Genomic DNA, 19,794 nt, shown 5'->3' with positions numbered 1-19,794 from the left:
AGTTTCATGAACATTTGGTAATTGTTATTTGCGGAGCAATGAGGCCTCCTAGTTCTTTCTTTGTATTGATGATTTTTTTTTTCTATAAAAGCAACTTCAATTATGTCCCAACAATGCTTCCGATTTGATCAGTGGGGATTTATATGTTTTTTTTGTTAAAAACTTTATTAACTTTGTCAATAGGTGGAGTCATCACAGTCCATGATTCGCATTGTAGGCCTTTCTGCCACTCTACCAAATTATTTAGAGGTTTGCCAGCCCAGATCTTTTCCACCTCTCTTTTCATTTCTGAATTCATTATAAATTTGTAATCAATATAATTTTCATGATTTACCATTTAGGTTGCACAATTTTTGAGGGTGAATCCGGACGCCGGGCTATTCTTCTTTGATTCTACTTATCGTCCTGTGCCTCTTGCGCAACAGTATATAGGCATTAGTGAGAGGAATTTTTTGGCTCGTACTAATTTATTGAATGAGATTTGTTATAAGAAGGTAATATTTTTTTTTTTAATTTCTTTACTTGTCTTTGAAAACTGATTTATTATCTTTTAACTAATAATATCATTGAAGGTTGTTGATTCACTAAGGCAAGGTCACCAAGCAATGGTTTTTGTCCATTCTCGAAAAGATACTGTGAAAACTGCAGAGCGATTGGTAGGGCTATTTTTATGCTCTTGATTTTTTTTAACATGTTTATGTGATTGCTTATCTGTGTCTTACATGTAGTTTTGCTTTAAAAAAAAAGGTTTAATTTAGTTAACACGTTTGGACTTAAGATCGTACAAATAGGCTTCGGGAGCACTTTCCGGAAATTATAGAGAATATCAAATTATCAATCAAAGGATAACATGGGGTGTTACTCATACCAGTTTACAAAAAGAAAGCCAGATGGTTGTTTGCAACACAAAGCTTGTTGTCCTCCATTTTAATTTATCAACAAAATCTTCTAGCCCTCTATTGGTTATTGATTGCTATCTTTTATTATTGCTATCATATTTTATTTATTTTTCTTAAGAAAGGAGATATTGCCTCCTCCACTAGCATGGGTGCCCGACTTCGCCCGGGCCACCTCTATTTAGCATAAAAATATATTTTCAATTAACTAAAATTACTTTTAAAGTTGCATAACTCATAAATTTATCATTAATATATTTTTTTTTATGATACGGAGTATATCTTAAAATTACAATGAAATAAATTATGAGACAAATTCACTACTCCCGCTATTAATATTTTACTTAAATCGATTACTTAGCTAATTTTTCATATATACTTCCTTTTGTTTTTAGAATTGTTAAACTTTTATTACATTTGTTATTATTACTTTTACTATTCCCGTCGTAATTATTGTTACTTTCACTACTTGTACATTAATATTGATAATTTCACTATTCCCGTTGTTACTTCTATTACTTTTACTACTCGTGCTCGCTGCTAATATTGTTACTTTGACTATTCAAATGAGTGATTACTATCATATTACTATATTCAATGTTACTACAATTCTTTTCACTACTAACATAATTACTTTTACTCTTTAAGTATCCCATGAGTGATTTACATATATGCATTAAATATATTACATATATGCATTAAACTAATTAAGTCGAAATAATTATGGAATATTATAGTTTTTGGAAATCTAGGTTGATTTATTTACTTTTTAATAGTTTCCAAAATATAATATACTTATTTGTTTATGTTAAAATAATTAACATCTTTATACTAATTAATACCATAAGTGGGACATGTTTATTTTAAGGAAAATCACCATATTCCGGTGTTCTCTAAATTTATATTTCAACCAAAACTATATAATATTTACATTAAAGTCCCTTGTTCAGATCCATCGCACAGTGCTATTGATTTAAAACTATATAATATAATTAATTTGTATAGATTTATTTAATTACATTGAAGTCCCTTGGTTTCTGAAATTAATATATAGTACTAGTATTGGTGCCCGGCTTCGCCCGGGCTACCTCTACTTACCATTAAATTTTTCTTTTCATTAAATAAAATTATTTAAAGTTGCATAACCCATAAATTTATCATTAATATATTTTTTATAACATATGCTAAAATTACGATGAAATAAATTTTGAGACAAATTCACTACTCCCGCTATTAATATTTATTCTTATTAATGAAACAATAATAATAACATTTCACTACTTTCCCGTAATCATTGTTACTTTCACTACTCTCACCGTAATTATTGTTACTGTCACTACTGTTGCATTAATATTGATAATTTCACTACTCCCGCCATAATTATTGTTACTTTCACTATTGCCGCATTAATATTGATTATTTCACTACTCCCATTGTTGTCTCTACCACTCTCACTAATCTCGTTGATAATATTGTTACTTTATTCAAGTGAGTGATTACTATCATATACTCCGTAACTATATCCAATGTTACTACAATTCTTTTCTTTACTAAAGAAATTACTTTTACTACTTAGGCATGCAATTTTAAGAGGATTATATATTTATATAAATATATTACATATATGCATTAAATCAAATCGAAAGAATTATGCAATATTATATATTATGGAATCTAACTTCAATTATTTATAACCTACTTAATATATTTTTGTATGTTAAATAATTAACATCTCTATATACATCTAATAAACTATAAAGTTTAATAAAATTGCATAGATTTTAAATTTAATATATAATTTTATGATGATAATAATTAATACCATAAGTGTGCATGTTTATACTAATTAATTATTTTATTTTAAGGAAATTGACCATCTTCTGGTCTTCTATAAATAATTAGAAAAATTACCGGGCATCTTCTTTCTTTTAGTCTCCTTGAAATTGACTATCTTAATTAATTATTTTATTTTAAGGGAATTGTCCATCTTAATTAATTATTTTATTTTAAGGAAATTGACCGTGTTTAGGAAAATTACCAAACTTCTATACAATTTAATTTTAATTCAAACTATATAATATTTGCATTGAGATCCCTTAATCGGGTCCACCATACGGTGCTATTGATTTAAAATTATATAGTATAATTAATTTGTATAACTTTCTTTAATTACATTGAAGTCCCTTGGTTTCTGGATTTAATATATAGTATTGATTGATGATTGATTGATTGATTGGTTTGATAAGATTTTCACACTCGTGGTTTGAGTTATTAGCTCAAAACCCTTAATAGTTGGCGTTATCTTGATGTAACCTTTGTTCTTCTATAATGGGTTAGAGTACTCTTACTCTATTCTATTGACATCTTATTACTACCCCATATCTTTTATAGAATGATTTAACCATTTGATTACTCTCTCTCAACATATCTCTAAAATTCTGAAGGAATGACATCAGCCCCCCATTGCATGTTACACTATTGAACATGCTATTAAATTAGGAGTTAGGACCTCTATCTATCATCTTATTTCTTCCCCTATCTAGTAGAGAATGTTGTTACCATTCGATTCCTCTCTCCCTCAAACATCTCTAAAACTCTAAAGACATTTGAGACTTGCCATTTTGACTTGTTCCTTTTGAATTCTCTGCATAAGCTCTCATTCAGCCATACTCTGATGAATGCTTATGGCTTGAATTTTGTGCCCGGGATCAAACTATTTAAAATTCTATCGAACTAGGACCTTACATATCATTTATCTTTGTATTTCCCACTAGATTTCTTTGGCCTACATCCTTCACACACTTGACTCCCACAAAACTAAGATTAACACTCTAAAACTTTGTAAGAGAAAAGTTTCTCTCAAAATGTAATTATTGAAAAAAATTTACTCGGTAAAGGAGGGGATAGGAATTAATAGCAGGGTATGTTTTCTTTGCTTGGGTTTGCTTTAATGTTTAAGAATCACCACAGGTTGAGCTGGCCCGGGAGAGCGATAATCTGGAGCTCTTTCAGAACGAGACACATCCACAGTTTCACTTAATAAAGGTAAGAATTTTAAAATGGTATAATTGTTCTTTTCTGACATAATAACGTTGTAATAAATCTGTTTTTAAATGATGTGTTTTATTCTTTTTGATTTTAGAAAGAGGTTGTCAAATCTAGAAACAAAGAACTGGTTCAACTTTTTGACAGTGGGTTTGGTATTCATCATGCGGGAATGCTACGTGCTGATCGGGGTCTTACTGAGCGGCTTTTCTCTGAGGGGTTGTTGAAGGTAAAAATTTACTTGTCTTCGCAGTTGGTAGAATCTTGTTTCCCAGTTGTTCAATTCGATGTTTTGGGCCTGTTTCAGGTACTTGTCTGCACAGCTACTCTGGCATGGGGGGTTAATTTACCTGCTCACACTGTTGTAATCAAGGTATTTCTCTCTCCCCCCCTCCCTTTAGCACTCACTCACTCACTCTCTCTAGCAAATGTTGCATAGCGTTCATATAATAGAATAGTACTCGTCCATTTTCCTGAGTAACAGACTGAAAAGGTTTGTGAGGTTTTTGCTAGGCTGAAGTGCAAAACCCTCTTTCACTGTAGGGGAACTTGACACCTCTCGTAGCCAGCTTATTGTCTACGCTCCCTCTTATCTATCTCTATCTCTTTATCTCTGTTTCTATTTCTAACATTGCTCATATTGATTTCTATTATTTATAACTGCTCACTCGTTTCCATCAGCTGACATGGTTGGGACTTGGGCATATAGATTTGTTATAGTGCCTTGTGCTTTTGTAATTCTTGATACTAAGAATTGTTCTCGTTGTTTCTTGGTTTATTACTTCACGTTCATTTATTTCGTTTGTAAATGGAACTTATGCTCATTTTTATTTGATTTTGGAAAAAATATTATAATGATTTCTTTCTGAGATTCTTATTTATTGTGAAAAGACAGACAAACATAGGATATTTCATCAAGAGTCTAACTAGAATAGTAAGGCTGTATGCATACGACCTCACTGAACCTGCGTAGCTGAGTACTTAGTTACCTTCCTAAAGCAAGGGGTTTCGCACTTTTGTTATCTGTATAAGAAGCATATCCTAGAGAGCCCATTTTGTCCCTTTGTAAAAGTAATTACGTTTAAGTAGTGCCTCAACCAAGCATATCTTTCTTTGTTTGACCAGGGTACACAGATATACGATGCGAAAGCTGGTGGTTGGCGAGATCTTGGCATGCTTGATGTTATGCAGGTTAGTTCCTTTTTGCTCATGTGCGTTTATCCTAGTACTCTGTTCTTCCTTGGACTGATTTGATCGTGCATTTCAAGATCTTTGGGCGAGCAGGAAGACCTCAGTTTGACAAAAGCGGTGAAGGCATTATTATTACATCTCATGACAAGCTCGCTCATTACCTGCGTCTACTTACAAGCCAACTACCTATTGAGAGTCAGGTGATATTTTCTACTTTGTTTTGTTATGCGAACCACTGTGATGACATCTTAATTTTGTGTTTCACATCATGAATCTGGTAATATGTTCTTGTTTTTCATGTTAGTAGAAAAGGTTTCAAACCTTGCATTTGTTGCTTATTACTTGGCTCCATGGAGTGTTGAAACAGTAATACCTTTGTAAGGCCTTGGGGGTTTGGGGTTTCACGGAAGTTATAAAATTCTCAGTTTGCTATCATATGTTTGTGGTCTTGACTATATTCATGAAAAGGCTAAAAAAGTAGTATATATTGTGCGTAACTTTTTCCCCTGAAAATGTTTCATCTCATGTACGTGTTTTTTTTTTTTTACTACTATGCCTTTTTTGCAGTTTCTTAGCTCCCTGAAAGATAATCTCAATGCTGAGGTTGCATTGGGCACTGTTACTAACGTGAAAGAAGCTTGTGCATGGCTTGGTTATACATATTTATTCCTAAGGATGAAGATGAATCCGTTAGCATATGGTATTGGATGGGATGAGGTATGAATTACGTTTTTATAAACTAATGCATATGTAGACAATGTTCTCTAATTTTTTTTGCTGTAGTATAGAAATGTATTGGAAGTAGTTATTTCGATTATCAAATGATAGCTCTTTTACATGTCTTTTCACCTCTTTTGCGAGGATTACTCTTTAACATGTAGCTAGACTACTGCAGGAATGATATATACAAGTACATGTTGGAAAAGAATTTGTTTTCTTTTGCTTTTCAGTTCATTTTAATCCTTTGCTCACTATTTTGAAGCGTAATGTATTCATCCCTCTCTTGTGGCATGACACTAACACGTTGGGTCTGGTTTAGTGCCTTGAGGCACAATTTTGATAGGATCCTTTTGGTTTGAGGCTTTGAGCCTTTGAGGAAGGGCAGACTACAAGCAGCTGTTCTCTGTTTTAGTTTAAATAGAAAGCTTCTTTACCATATCTACGACACTTGGCAACAGATAGTGATCCAGGATATATTTTCTGTTGACATTCTTCATGTGGTGCATCTTTGCTGATTTAGTTTGATTTGTTATCTACTTCTATATTTTACCTGGTGTTTTTCTTAAGGAGTTAAAAATTTCTGACATCTTTTTTTTTTTTTTTTTTTTTTTTGCATCTAGGTGGTTGCAGACCCTTCTTTAGGTTTGAAACAAAGAGCTTTTATAACTGAGGCTGCCCGTTCCCTAGATAAAGCAAAGATGATGCGGTTTGATGAGAAAAGCGGCAACTTCTACTGTACTGAGCTTGGTCGCATTGCCAGTCATTTCTATATCCATTATTCAAGTGTGGAAACTTACAATGAAATGTTAAAACGTTATATGAGTGACAATGAGGTGAGATTCACAAATTGATTTTCTTACTAAATTGAAATGTGTTGTTTGTTACGGTTTCTATTTTCTAGTCTTAACTTCCTGTCACAGTTACACTATCAAAGCGTCATAATTTGAGCAGAATTAAGTTTTTAATCTAATACATGTCGGTTACTCTGTTGTATTGTTATCAACATATTCTGGAGTGAATTCATTTATGATTGAAGACTTCTTATGCTTATTGCCTGTATAGTTACTGTTAAACTGAATTAATTTATCCTGCATTTTTGCCCTTCTTCCCCCTCTCTCAGGTTATTGACATGGTGGCACATTCGTCTGAGTTTGAAAATATTGTTGTGAGAGAGGAGGAACAAATGGAGCTTGAAAATCTGGCACGTGATTGCCCATTAGAGGTTAAAGGTGGTCCTTCCAGTAAATACGGGAAGGTTGCTATTCTCATTCAGGTATGTTTCTTGATTTGAACTCGAGTTTGATTAAGTGCGTAACGCTGGTATTTCAAATTGTAGTTGAAAAACACTGTTCCTTTGGTTCTTTTTCAGGCTTACATATCCCGAAGACCTATAGATTCATTTTCGTTGGTTTCTGATGCTGCATATATAAGTGCAAGTTTGGCTCGTATTATGCGTGCTTTATTTGAAATCTGTCTTCGGAGAGGTTGGTCTGAGATGACGTCTTTTATGTTAGAATATTGCAAGGCAGTTGATCGGCAGATCTGGCCTCATCAACATGCTCTTAGACAATTTGACCGAGAGATTTCCTTAGAGGTTCACCCGACTCCCACTACTTAAAATAATGAATTTACATTTGCAGTTGCTGACATGTCTTCATATTTGTTTCAGATATTGAGGAAACTTGAAGATCAAGGGGCTGATCTAGACCGCCTTTATGACATGGAGGAGAAAGACATTGGGGCACTGATTCGTTATTATCCTGGCGGGAAGGTATATTGTCTCAGTTTGTATCAGTAAGTTTCTATTGTGCGTATGTATCAAGGTTGTGGGATTTATGATGCTGAGGTTCATCACTTACCCTCAGTCTGGACCTGGGACTAGCGCCTCTTTTCACTTAAGAAAATAGTGCGTGGTTATCTAGCTTTTGGACTTTAGAAACGCCATGCCAGATGATATGATGCGGAAAGTATAGAGGTGACTCATGGTAGAAGTTACCGTGAGTCCGTGACACAATATCGAAGAGAGACGAATATGACTTTTTGTCTTAATGTCATGTATTGATTTGTGTTGGGAATAAAGTTGACTATATATCTTTCACTTATCTCATGGTGTTGCCTATCAAGTGTAGTGTCACAGAAAACTTAATTTTAATAGACACGACTTGATGTAGTGGGCATCACCCTTCGGTACCTTTTAAATGATAGTCGGTGGCACGTGGGTGATGGTTAGATTTATCAGGTTTTCAGATTAAATGGCGAGCTTTAAAAGAAAATTCTGATTACCAAAATGTTACTATTATCTTAAAATGTTTTATTGTTTAATTTTGAAACCTCAGAAATTCAGTATCTTCTTATAACCTTATAGTAACAATGTCATATTAAGTTAAAGAAGTAACATAGTTAAAGCTACATCTGCCTTTATAGTGTCCCAATTGCTCGTCTGGAAAGTAATTTAGCATTTGTGTAATTTTCATTTGGGGACCAATGATGTCTCCTTTCTCCATTTGCCTCTTCATTTCAATCTTTGATAATTTCTTTCAAAAAATTACTCCCTCCATTTCACTATGATCTTCCTGTTGCTTTTGGGCACAATATTTTAGGGAAGGAGAATATGTTGTTCTTATTTAAGGAGGGTGTGTGCGGTAGGAGATGGGCTAATATTGACGACATATTATGTGTCAAAAAGGAAACAGGAAGATCTTAAAAGAAAAGGCCTAAAATGGAAAGGAAGAAGATGTTAGTGAAATGGAGGGAGTGACTAATAAGAAGGTTTTTGAAATATCACTTTATTGGTCCTTCTCCCACCACACGAAAGAAAAACGTCCATGTACAAAATTGAAAGTCAGACATTGAGACACAAGTAATGCATGTGTTGACTTTGTCCCCATGTCCTACGGAAAGTTCCGGAGTTGGACTCATCGTAAGTGCTCTTCTATGGTTGGAACTCTGCTAATTTACCCAGGTGGCCACGTGGTCGGAACTTGCAGTTTTTTTTCTACTCGTGGCCACGTGGGTGTGAGATTAGGTTTTAAGAAATGATAAAAAGTCTTCTGCGATTGACTGTATATTCACATTTGTCTGTACTGAGTATCTATCCCTTTAAGTTGGAACACCAGTAAGCTCCTATTTTCTGTACTCCTATATCCTATATCTGCTTTATAATAATCGTTTGCAAATTGAAGTTACTTATCTGAAAATGATGTATTCTTATTTGAAAGTGAAGCTCCAATTTGTCTGCATTGCAGGTTGTGAAGCAATTTTTAGGATTTTTCCCGATGGTCCAGTTGTCTGCTTCTGTTAGTCCAATCACTAGGACTGTTTTGAAGGTTAACACCTTATAATCTGTTTTTATTAAATTGACTTTACCATCCTTTATGGAAGATTTATCAATTCTTTTCCTTCATGCTAGTAGATATTAGATTTTGCCATCTAACAGACGCAACACCTTTCTGAATTTGTTGCTGTTGTTCAGATTGATTTACTCATGACCCCTGATTTCACATGGAAGGATCGTTTCCATGGTACTGCTCAGCGATGGTGGATTCTTGTCGAGGTATCATTCTGAAGTGTCCTTCCTTATATGTTGTTTGTTAATTAATTAATGGATTAATTAATGGGGATAATCCATACTATGGGGGTCCTTCTTATATTACGCCACACTATGCTTTAACCCTCTTTAATCCAAAGTATCCTATATCCTTCATACATTACACCCGAGTGACTGACTACCTGTACAACAGGTAAGGTATCTTACATGATGAATTGAATTATCTAACCTTCTTCCACATAACTGATAACACACTGCTTCTCCATTTTTACCCAAAAAATTGTGTCCATTTTTTCTTGCCCGAAACATTCAAATCAGACGGTCTTCACTGGCTCTCACCGCTGCGCTTAAGCTATCACACATTCACACCTACTTTGCTTCTTCATAGCACGGGGTGCTGCTTTATGGGTCACCTTTAGACCTGTCAAACGGGTCAAACGGACGGGTTACGGGTTCGGTCATTTCGGGTTCGGGTAAAATACGGGTTTATACGGGTCGGGTTTATACGGGTTTCGGGTCGAGTTTAGGGTCAGAACGGGTCCCACTAACGCCTTTTTAAAAAATTCCATTTTCTTTAATTCTACCTATAAACACATAATTATTCTTAAATTTTTATTATTATCTAGTTTAATATATGATATTAGTAAGATTAAATATTTTTTGCTTAATATTTTCAATATCACACCGTTATACGAAAGGTTCGACACGGGTTTTGGGTCGGGTTCGGGTAAACAACGGGCCGATCAACATCTTTTTCTGTCATTTTTTAAAATTTCTTTTATATCGTAATTCCTAACATTTATACGTTTTTTCTCATCTTGCTCGTCTTAGTTGATTTAATTGTCACCATTCTCGCCGCCACCACCTCGTCATAATCATCATCATTACCCTCACTAACTCTATAAGTACGACAATGAGACTCAAATAAGATGACAATGATGACGTGGCATGTGACCAGAGGTGATGAGGTGGTTTTGCTGACGTGGAGTGTGGTTCCACATAATACGATAAAAGTGACGGTGTGGTACACACTTCGAAGTGATAACGTGGCATGTGATCGAGATGATGACGTGGCAGTGCCGACATGAAATGCGGTTTGATGTAACACGATGAAAGTAATGGCGTGACACACACTTCAAGGTGATGACATGGCATGTTGCCTGAAATGATAACATGACAGTGCTGACGAAGAATACAGATCGACGTAATATGGTGAAAGTGACGGTGTGACACACACTTTGATGTGATGACGTGGCATATGGTTCAAGGTGATGACGTGACATTCTGTATATATACATATCTTTCCTTAAAATTTTATAAGTCAATACCTATTTGACATTATCAATTTTAAGGAAGATATATTCCCTTGAGTCCTTGACCCAACGGTCAACCCATTACGGGTCGGGTTTCGACCCGCTATTTACGGGTCAAAACGGGTTCGGGTACTTTTCGGGTTCGGGTTGAAAGCACCGGGTTATTTGCGGGTTATTTACGGGTCGGGTTACGGTCGGTTTTCGGGTCGGGTCAGGTTTTGACAGCTCTAGTCACCTTCGTTGGTGATTTGGTGGCACCATCATGTTCAACTATTTTACTCTTTTTTCCCTTAATTTTCTCTTTAAAATTCAATATTCATTCTTCCATTAGCATCAATATTCAATCTTTGTACAATTCTTAGCAACAAAATTCGATTTTCTTGGTGCCCTTGTCATGAAAATTGGTTTAATTTTTTTTCGTAGTTGCTCTTTCAAGTACGACTTTTACTCAATCATGGACATTTTTTCATAAAATTGACACACACTACCCTTCTTCTCCTCTCTCCATCCCTTCCCTAATTATCATCCACCATTCTACCCTAGCCATCCCGACCACCATACCTCCACCCCGATTAGCCATCTGGTCTCCACCATCGCTACCGGCGCATTCTGTTTCATCGCCTCCATCCCCATCGTGATACTTGAGCAGCGATACCTATCTTTGGACCCCACCCGAATCCTCAATCAGAACCCCATAATAGGCCTACCCGCAGATTGGTCACCAAGAAAACAGTATTCTATTGCAATGCATCACATTCAAGAAGATGGTCCTTGATTCAATAAGGACTTGCACAAAAATTGCAGATTTTATTAATGTTTGGTTAACAAATTTTGGTCTCGTTTTTGCTCTATCTGTCATAGTTGCACAAGGTAGGCGCACGAAGAGGGAAAGCTGGTGGTCGGGTGGTAGCGGCAGTGATGGTGGCTGGCGGCATTAGTGGTGGTTGGGAGGTGAATGGTGAAAGGGAGAAAACTGAAATTGATAGAAATTTGAGAAAATGAATATTTATATGTGAAGGGTAAAATGGTAAAACATGTACATGATTGAGTAAATCATGTACATGAAAGAGCAACACCCTTTTTTTTTCATTAGTACCCATAAAATTGAAATTGTTGGATGATTATACTCCCTCTTTATCTTTGTTGTGTAATTTGACATTGTGGGTTTTTATTAATTGTTGTTTGGATTGGAAATTATATGAATTTGCCAAAGCATCAATTTGGGAATTTGATAAGTAAGATGTTTCAGCATATTTTACAATGGTGGGTATTTGTTGTGCGGTTTCGATGGCGGCATTTCGGTATTTGCATCCATGGAGATCGACTTTGTCTACAGTGATGGTAAAGGGGTGGTGGGCCTGGTGGCTGACTTTGGGACTATCGTAGGGGTGGTCCGTTGGTGGTGGCCTGATGAGTAGGATATGGGGTCAATGGTGGTGGTTGAGTTTGGTGATAACGGTGGTGTTAGGTCTATAGTTGGTGGTTGTTAATGGTGGTAAAATGTTAATGGTGAAAGGGGATGATAATGAGATCTTAAATATAAAAAAAGGATAATAGACATTACCTGAATTAGTAGGTAACAAATTGAACAAGTTCAATCCGGGAAAGGAAGTAGGATAGTTTGGATTAAAGTGAGTTAATGCATAGTTTGGATTAATATAAGAAGGACCCTTATAGTATCGATTATTCTCATTAAATAATCCATTAATTAATTGAAATGCTTTGTATACAGTTCTTCACAGATGAAATTTGTTATCGATTTTTTTTAATCTAGAAGTGGATTAGTGCTTACGTTTCTTGCGCCGTTGTGACTGTCTTAGGTTTCAGTGTGCTTCTTGTATAAGTAACCAAACGTAACTGGTTCTTCGGAGTTCAAAAATAACAAATAATTTCCCGAGCTGATAGTAGAAATTATTTTACCTGATAATTTAGTTGCTGGCAATGTCAACTTTAATTGACAAATTCTAGTATATTTACGATTGTGAGTTTGTGACAAGTTCTATTATTCCTTGTTACTTTTTTCTCTTGTTACCTCTTTACCCCTATTTCTCATTTAAATCTCTGTCCAAGTCTATTTTAAGGTCCCTGCATTTTTGTCTTTTCCTTTCATTCTGTTCACTCTTCATTTATTTATTTTTGACTATCACACTTTTTTTATTGTTATTTCCCATCTTTTTTTCTTCATTGCGTTACATCATGTTCACTTCTTTGGAAGATGTTACATGTCATTCGATCCAAAATTATTTCGTAAACAAGGCTTTGTTGATGTTATTGCAACAACCTCTGTGGAATGTGGAGGCCTCTCACCTCCAGAGTCTTTGAACTCAATAAACTACTCTAAGGAACTCATTTATGGATTCCCTTTAGCAATATGCAAATTACAAGACCTTCGAGTTGGGACATTTCAATTGCTATCAATTACGTAGATTATGACATGTTTATAGTATGCTAACTATGTACGTGCATTCTGGATATCTGGAAGACCACTTTGTTTTAATTTATGAGAGGCTCTCTGTAGCTTGTGACAATCTATATGTGAGTTGCATGATTATCCTTGCTTTAGCATATTTGAGCTACAACTATTGTAATTCGCTGACCTTGTGCGATTCTGGATTTTTGTAATTCTGAGCTTGAATACTTACTTTGAACAGGATTCTGAGAATGACCATATATATCATTCGGAGCTTTTCACGCTAACCAAGAGGACAGCCAAAGGGGAGCCTCAAAAACTTTCTTTTACAGTGCCGATATTTGAACCACATCCTCCACAGTACTATATTCGGGCTGTTTCTGATTCTTGGTTACAGGCAGAATCATTTTACACAATATCTCTGAACAATCTTGCATTACCTGAGGTTATTTAAAAATCGAAATCTTTAATGTAATACGAAGTGTATATATAAATTTATTTTACCTCCTTTTCTAATTACTTGCTTCATGGATCAATCATGTTTCTTTTTGTCATCCAGGCTAGCTCTTCTCATACTGAATTGCTCGACCTAAAACCTCTGCCGATAACTTCACTTGGCAACATAAGCTACGAATCTTTGTACAAATTTTCACACTTTAATCCTATTCAGACGCAGGTTTACATCTTGTTATATTTTATATACTGATATGATTTCCTCCAGTGCAATTATTAATCTTCAGTGCAACTGTTTTTTTGGCAGGCTTTTCATGTTCTGTATCACACAGACAACAATGTTCTTTTGGGAGCTCCAACCGGCAGTGGAAAAACCATATCAGCTGAGCTTGCAATGTTCCGGCTATTTAATACCCAACCTGATATGAAGGTTAGTTTAGGATAGCTTGTCCAAGTATGGATGAGTCTTGATATCCTCATATAATGTTGCTTCTCAGAATTAGAGTATTAGGTTTATAAATCATGAGGCGTACCAAGGTCATTTTGAACATTTGATGATAAACCTCATACCTGATGTACCTTGCCATTCTTGCTTTGATGCACAGTTGAACTTTGTGATGTTATGTTCTACTCAAGCTTCAGTTAAGGAACTTACTTGAGTTCTGGTTTCGACCTAGAGTTGCATTCTCAGTTTAAATTTCATAATTACCTTTCATTTTGTAAAGTTTTAAGGGGTGTGCTCGAAAAATAAAATCTGTCTTTCACAACCGTTTGTATTATGTATAGTTAGTGTAAAGTAGCCTTTTATTTGTCAGCTACTGTTTGTAAATGCACAGATCTTAGTGTTACCTTGAGCTGAGCCATCTACATTATGCTTTATGTAGGTTACAGTCTCTAGGTTTTTTTAGTTTTTAGACGAGCTTTTCTTAGAACAACTGAATGTTACTCTTGCACTCATACAGGTTATCTATATAGCGCCTTTAAAGGCCCTTGTCCGAGAAAGAATGAATGATTGGAGAAAGCGACTTGTGACCCAGCTTGGAAAAGAGATGGTTCTATTCTTCATAATTTCCGTCCAATTGCTTTCAAAGATTAGGCTGTTTAATGACTTGTATATCCCAATCATCTGTACGAGCCATCTTATGAATAAAAAAACCATCTTTTCCAGGTTGAAATGACTGGTGATTACACTCCAGATATGATGGCTCTTCTATCAGCTGATATCATAATTTCTACTCCTGAAAAGTGGGATGGGATAAGCCGTAACTGGCATACTCGAAGTTATGTTAAAAAGGTACATAACTTTATTGCTTTCTACACATATGTGCTACCGTTGCTTTGTCATAGCTATTTTTTAATGTAAATATATTACCTATTCCTTGTTCCTTTTGTCTCTCTGACAATTCCTAAATGAAGGTTAAAAGTGAATTGTCCACTTCACATTGTACAGTTGATCCAGACCTGTATTGGTTGTCCATACTGATCTGTTGTAGGTCTGTTCCTATCCAACAGGGAAGGAATTAAGAGTGGCTACTACGTAGACTTATTCTAGGAAGAAAAGCGGGACAAGAGAATAAAACAATTTGAAATTGGGGATTAATTGAGATCTCTGTATTAGTTCCCTTATTCAGGGATTAGTTATTGATAATCTTTTTACTTTTTAAGGAAAAGTATTATTGGTGCTTAAATAAATATTGTAGTCATACTACATTTGAGTCTGTAATGTACAGTTTCTCTCTTTGAATATTTTGATTGTTCAACGTGAAGGTTGGGCTTATGATTTTGGATGAGATTCACCTACTTGGAGCTGATAGAGGCCCGATTCTTGAGGTATGTGTCTTTGTGAGGTTGTGTATACTGTAGAGTTAACAGATATGGCCCAAGAATTGGCATTAAAGCATGAATCAGAAAATGAAATTTTATTTCTTTTGGATCTGCTTTTAATGCCACAACCCCGTAAAAGATATCATACTGAATCCTACTAGTCTTTATCTTCTGTTATACTCTTTATCTTAGCTAATGCCTGATGAAATCTGGATCCTACAATTATGTAAATAATATGCAAGATAAGATTCTAAAAACTTTACCTAGTAATCGTCTGGCAAAAGTCCAAGCTGTTGAGGACTCTTCGCTCTAGACTCATGCATTCCATCACTCGCAGAGTGCGTGTTTCAATTGTGTACAGCGTGTTTCTTTTTATGATGATATGAAAGGGAATGTTGGAAAAGCAGAGAATGGATGTAATGTTTTTGTTGTTTGGTGCAGTTAACATGAATTTAAAAGAGACTATTTGAATGGTATGCTTATTTTTGTTGAATTGAAAGGAAGAAGGCAACTCATCTGAGATTCATTATTAGGCATAATTATAACCCATTATTTTATGTTCCCTTTTTCCACAAATGGTGAGTAAGTATCAAAACTAAACATAGGAAAGCAACTCAGCTACTATCACTTCCCCTGAACCAAAACATAACTGTGCCTTGATGATGGTGAGAGAGATATGCAGGTCCCTTAGATGCCCAAAGAATTCTACTTTTCGCTTGTTATTCATGGTTTCACTCCCTAAGATGACCTAACTTATATCTTGCTAAGTATATTTCTGTTTCTTAGATGCTAAAATATTGTTTTCGTCGTATACTGAGAGCAAATGGGACACTTGTAGGTTATTGTCTCAAGGATGAGGTATATATCATCACAGACAGAACGCTCAGTACGGTTTGTGGGTCTGTCAACGGCCTTGGCAAATGCAGGGTATGTTGTTTTATCTTTAATATTTTTGTTTGCTTTCCTTGCAGATCTGTAGGTTTGTGTTGCAATTGTATGTCATGTTGACAATTCATGTCCAAAAATTGGTTGTCACTTGTCTGAGTTGAGCCATAACTTCTCACTTTAGCCGTGCGGACAATATGGATAACTCTAAATCAAGTGCGAGGCAGAAAATGGGGAAACGTCTCTAATTTTATACCATGTTTACTGGAACGTTTTTCTCACCAGTCTTTCTGACTTTCAGGGATTTGGCTGACTGGTTGGGAGTGGGAGAGACTGGACTATATAATTTCAAACCGAGTGTTAGACCTGTACCACTTGAAGTACACATTCAGGTCCGTTATGCAAATTTCATATTGCTACAGTCTTTTGATTGTGTAAGTTCAGTTAATATCGAATGCTACGGTTTGGTCCATTTTGGCTTTCTCTTTTTTTTCTAAATTTTGTTTTATGTGGAGTATTTCTAATAAAAATATTTTCCTAAGCCAAATTCACTTCAGTCTATCCCTTCGAATCTTAAGTTTCCCTTGCCAGTTTTGGTTTTATTCTGGGTCGTTGTACATTCTGTAAATAATGGATGGATTGGAGACTGGTAACAGTACTCAGATTGGGTATGATAGTTTTGCTCAACTATAAGTGCATTTCTCTGGATCGATGATAGTTTTGTTCAATTATACCTCTAGCTATTCGGTATGATAGTTTTGTACTTTTGTTCAATTATAAGTGCATTTCTCTGAATCAATGATTTGCGTGGATAACAAGCTACGGCTCACTAGTTTTTGCATTTACTTTCCCAATCTATGAGCTGATTTTAAGGATGGCTTGATTCACTTTTGCTTTTTTTAAAGTGATGTACAGTGGGTCTTGAAAATTAAATTTGTAGTGTGTAACTATAGAGATGACTTAGCTTTGAGGGGGTTATTACCATATATATAAATATACAGTTGCTTTTTGTATCTTCGATGAAACCATTGTTACCTTAATGTATATTAATCATGTGGGTGTTGTGCTCAGTGCTCACTATTCACTTTTAATGGGTTCAGCCACCAAAGTTATTATAAAACGTCTACATTTCTGCACTTCTAATACGATTTCCCTTGACAAAAACAGCAAATCCTTGACTCCTAATATGATTGGGCTCGGATAACATAAATCGTCATTTAGAATGTTAAATGAAAAATGTGTTTCCTACATCTTACATAAGTTCATATTTTTGGTGTCTTAGAAAGTCGGAATTGCGAATTAATTCGCAATTCGTTTTCTTCTTAATGCGTCCCAATTCGCTTTTAATTCACTGAGATGAGCGAATTATATGATTATGCTAAAAACCAAAAAAAATCAGGAAAAATTGAAGTATAGACAAGATACCTGATTATTTTGAAGTTTGAACTTTGAAGCCAAGCACAATGATTTGATTCACTATTGTAGATTTGTAGATTTAGCTTTAATTTGATTTTAATTTCTGACAGGGAGTATGATTTTTTTTAGCTTTGTTGATAAAAGGATAATTATGATTTCCTTTTGCGAATTGGATTCGACGAATTACCGAACTTTAAAATAATGTAATTCGCCAGCGAATTGAATTCGCTAGATTGAGCGAATCGCGAATTAGAATTAAGAAAGCGAATTGAACGAATTGCGAATCTGGTAACCCTGGGTATATGGGTTGGTGAAGAATGCTTCACAACTGTTTGCCGTTGCATTTATGGCCTTTTTGATCATCATAATGCTACTGTTTCAATGGTTTGTTCCCATATAAGTCATGCACTCATGCTGACTGAATGTTAAGTAGTTGGGAATTTTTCATTAGTAGGAGATGGAGGAGCTTACTACTTTGATCTCCCTTCTCGGTACGGTGTAGTTGTGTGATGTTGAAGTACATGTTTGGATTGGTTTCTTTTTCTGGCCACTTTAATCTGGCCAACTCCCTTCATCGATTTTGGTAATGAACTGTATTTAGGAAACAAAGGCACTTCCTAAGGTCGATTTGTTTTGTTGATTTATAGTGATATAGAAGTTATCACTCGAGTTTTCTTTTTTTCACAAGCCAGAGTATTCATCAAAGAACACGAAAGGGGGTAACACGCCCATATACAAAACAACACTATGGAGGCAACTCCCTTAAACAAAATGAGAGCTTCATGATTGTGCTCGCTATCATGATTAAAATATTATCAACAAAAAATAAAACCTTTATCTATTTTTTTTAGATTATGAGATGTGGCTTGCTAAGATTATACCGCGTCATTTAGCTAGTGATGTTGATGATTTTTTAGATTTGTCATTTATGTTTCAACACTTCCATGATAGTAGCCGGTTGTTCCATGCTTCCACGGCTTGCCGAAAAATAACAGCAGTTGTTCTGTCGTGGATGCAGATTTGGCTAAATAAGAGTTCGTATATGTTGCTCTACTTACTAAGTAGATAACTAATTCTTGTTGTCTTCAGACATTTCTTTCTTTTGCGTAGGGATATCTGATAATCTATTTTTCTCGTTATAGTGGGGGTATTATAAACATCCTGATCAACTTGTCGCTGTTGCTTATGAAAACTAATAGGGATACCCTGGGAAGTACTACTGTCCAAGAATGAATAGTATGAACAAACCTGCCTATGCTGCCATATCTACGCACTCACCTACAAAGCCAGTTCTTATATTTGTTTCTTCACGTCGACAGACGAGACTTACTGCTCTTGACCTCATCCAGGTATTAGACATTTTTAATCTGCAGATCCTAATTTGTGAGTTTTTATCTTTTTTTGTTCTGTCGTCGGTTTATTAAAATTTCTTGTTATATCTCAATGTGATTCTGCTGGTGACTGAAGTATGCAGCATCAGACGAGCATCCTAGGAAGTTTTTGAATATGGCAGAGGAAGAACTACAGATGATGCTCTACCAGATTACAGATCAGAACCTGAGGCACACTTTGCAGTTTGGTATTGGTTTGCATCATGCTGGATTGAACGATAAGGATAGATCTGCTGTGGAGGAGCTGTTTGGAAACAATAAGATTCAGGTACTTGACCTCCTAAGCTTTGATTTATTATATAATTTTTACTCATAGTTTACGCAAACTCTTGCATTTCTAGATAACTTGTCATAGTGATACTACTCATTCGCAATAAAGATGTTCTCTTGGTCCCGGATTTATTGAACTCTTGCACGATGTTTGTACTCTTGTTTAATCCAATATCTTTGGTAGGTGTTGGTGTCAACTAGCACATTGGCTTGGGGAGTGAACCTTCCTGCACATCTTGTCATTATCAAGGTTAGTGTACTGTGTAACAACTACCAAGTTGTTATTGTTAATTTATATTTGTAGTAGCGAACTAATAATAACACCACCAACCAACAACAATATCAGTAATGATAAATTTACTATCATTATCATTGTTGTTCTTAACATTACCATTTGTTACTAATGCTGTTTCTAATATAGTCGCTGGTATTT

The 19,794-nt window shown here is 35.3% G+C and overlaps 1 protein-coding gene across 1 annotated transcript in view; it reads left to right on the top strand.

Moving 5' to 3' along the window:
- Positions 1 to 19,794, top strand: part of LOC141653267 (DExH-box ATP-dependent RNA helicase DExH14) — a 35,246-nt gene that overhangs the window by 8,198 nt on the left and 7,254 nt on the right. Inside the window, exons 13-38 of the mRNA XM_074460981.1 lie at positions 184 to 249; positions 342 to 494; positions 573 to 656; positions 3,867 to 3,941; positions 4,039 to 4,170; positions 4,249 to 4,314; positions 5,067 to 5,132; positions 5,210 to 5,332; positions 5,700 to 5,849; positions 6,473 to 6,685; positions 6,973 to 7,125; positions 7,222 to 7,446; positions 7,522 to 7,623; positions 9,098 to 9,178; positions 9,325 to 9,405; positions 13,364 to 13,567; positions 13,682 to 13,798; positions 13,883 to 14,005; positions 14,538 to 14,627; positions 14,744 to 14,869; positions 15,343 to 15,405; positions 16,238 to 16,326; positions 16,586 to 16,676; positions 18,900 to 19,049; positions 19,168 to 19,359; positions 19,546 to 19,611. Coding sequence (XP_074317082.1) covers positions 184 to 249; positions 342 to 494; positions 573 to 656; positions 3,867 to 3,941; positions 4,039 to 4,170; positions 4,249 to 4,314; positions 5,067 to 5,132; positions 5,210 to 5,332; positions 5,700 to 5,849; positions 6,473 to 6,685; positions 6,973 to 7,125; positions 7,222 to 7,446; positions 7,522 to 7,623; positions 9,098 to 9,178; positions 9,325 to 9,405; positions 13,364 to 13,567; positions 13,682 to 13,798; positions 13,883 to 14,005; positions 14,538 to 14,627; positions 14,744 to 14,869; positions 15,343 to 15,405; positions 16,238 to 16,326; positions 16,586 to 16,676; positions 18,900 to 19,049; positions 19,168 to 19,359; positions 19,546 to 19,611 — 3,081 coding nt within the window. The remainder of the gene's footprint in view (positions 1 to 183; positions 250 to 341; positions 495 to 572; positions 657 to 3,866; positions 3,942 to 4,038; positions 4,171 to 4,248; positions 4,315 to 5,066; positions 5,133 to 5,209; positions 5,333 to 5,699; positions 5,850 to 6,472; positions 6,686 to 6,972; positions 7,126 to 7,221; positions 7,447 to 7,521; positions 7,624 to 9,097; positions 9,179 to 9,324; positions 9,406 to 13,363; positions 13,568 to 13,681; positions 13,799 to 13,882; positions 14,006 to 14,537; positions 14,628 to 14,743; positions 14,870 to 15,342; positions 15,406 to 16,237; positions 16,327 to 16,585; positions 16,677 to 18,899; positions 19,050 to 19,167; positions 19,360 to 19,545; positions 19,612 to 19,794) is intronic.

This window comes from Silene latifolia, chromosome 4 (genome assembly GCF_048544455.1).
Source record: "Silene latifolia isolate original U9 population chromosome 4, ASM4854445v1, whole genome shotgun sequence".
In the NCBI taxonomy this organism is placed as follows: domain Eukaryota; kingdom Viridiplantae; phylum Streptophyta; class Magnoliopsida; order Caryophyllales; family Caryophyllaceae; genus Silene; species Silene latifolia.
Note: the sequence above shows the minus strand (reverse complement) of the source record. Positions and strands in the feature narration are given on the sequence as shown.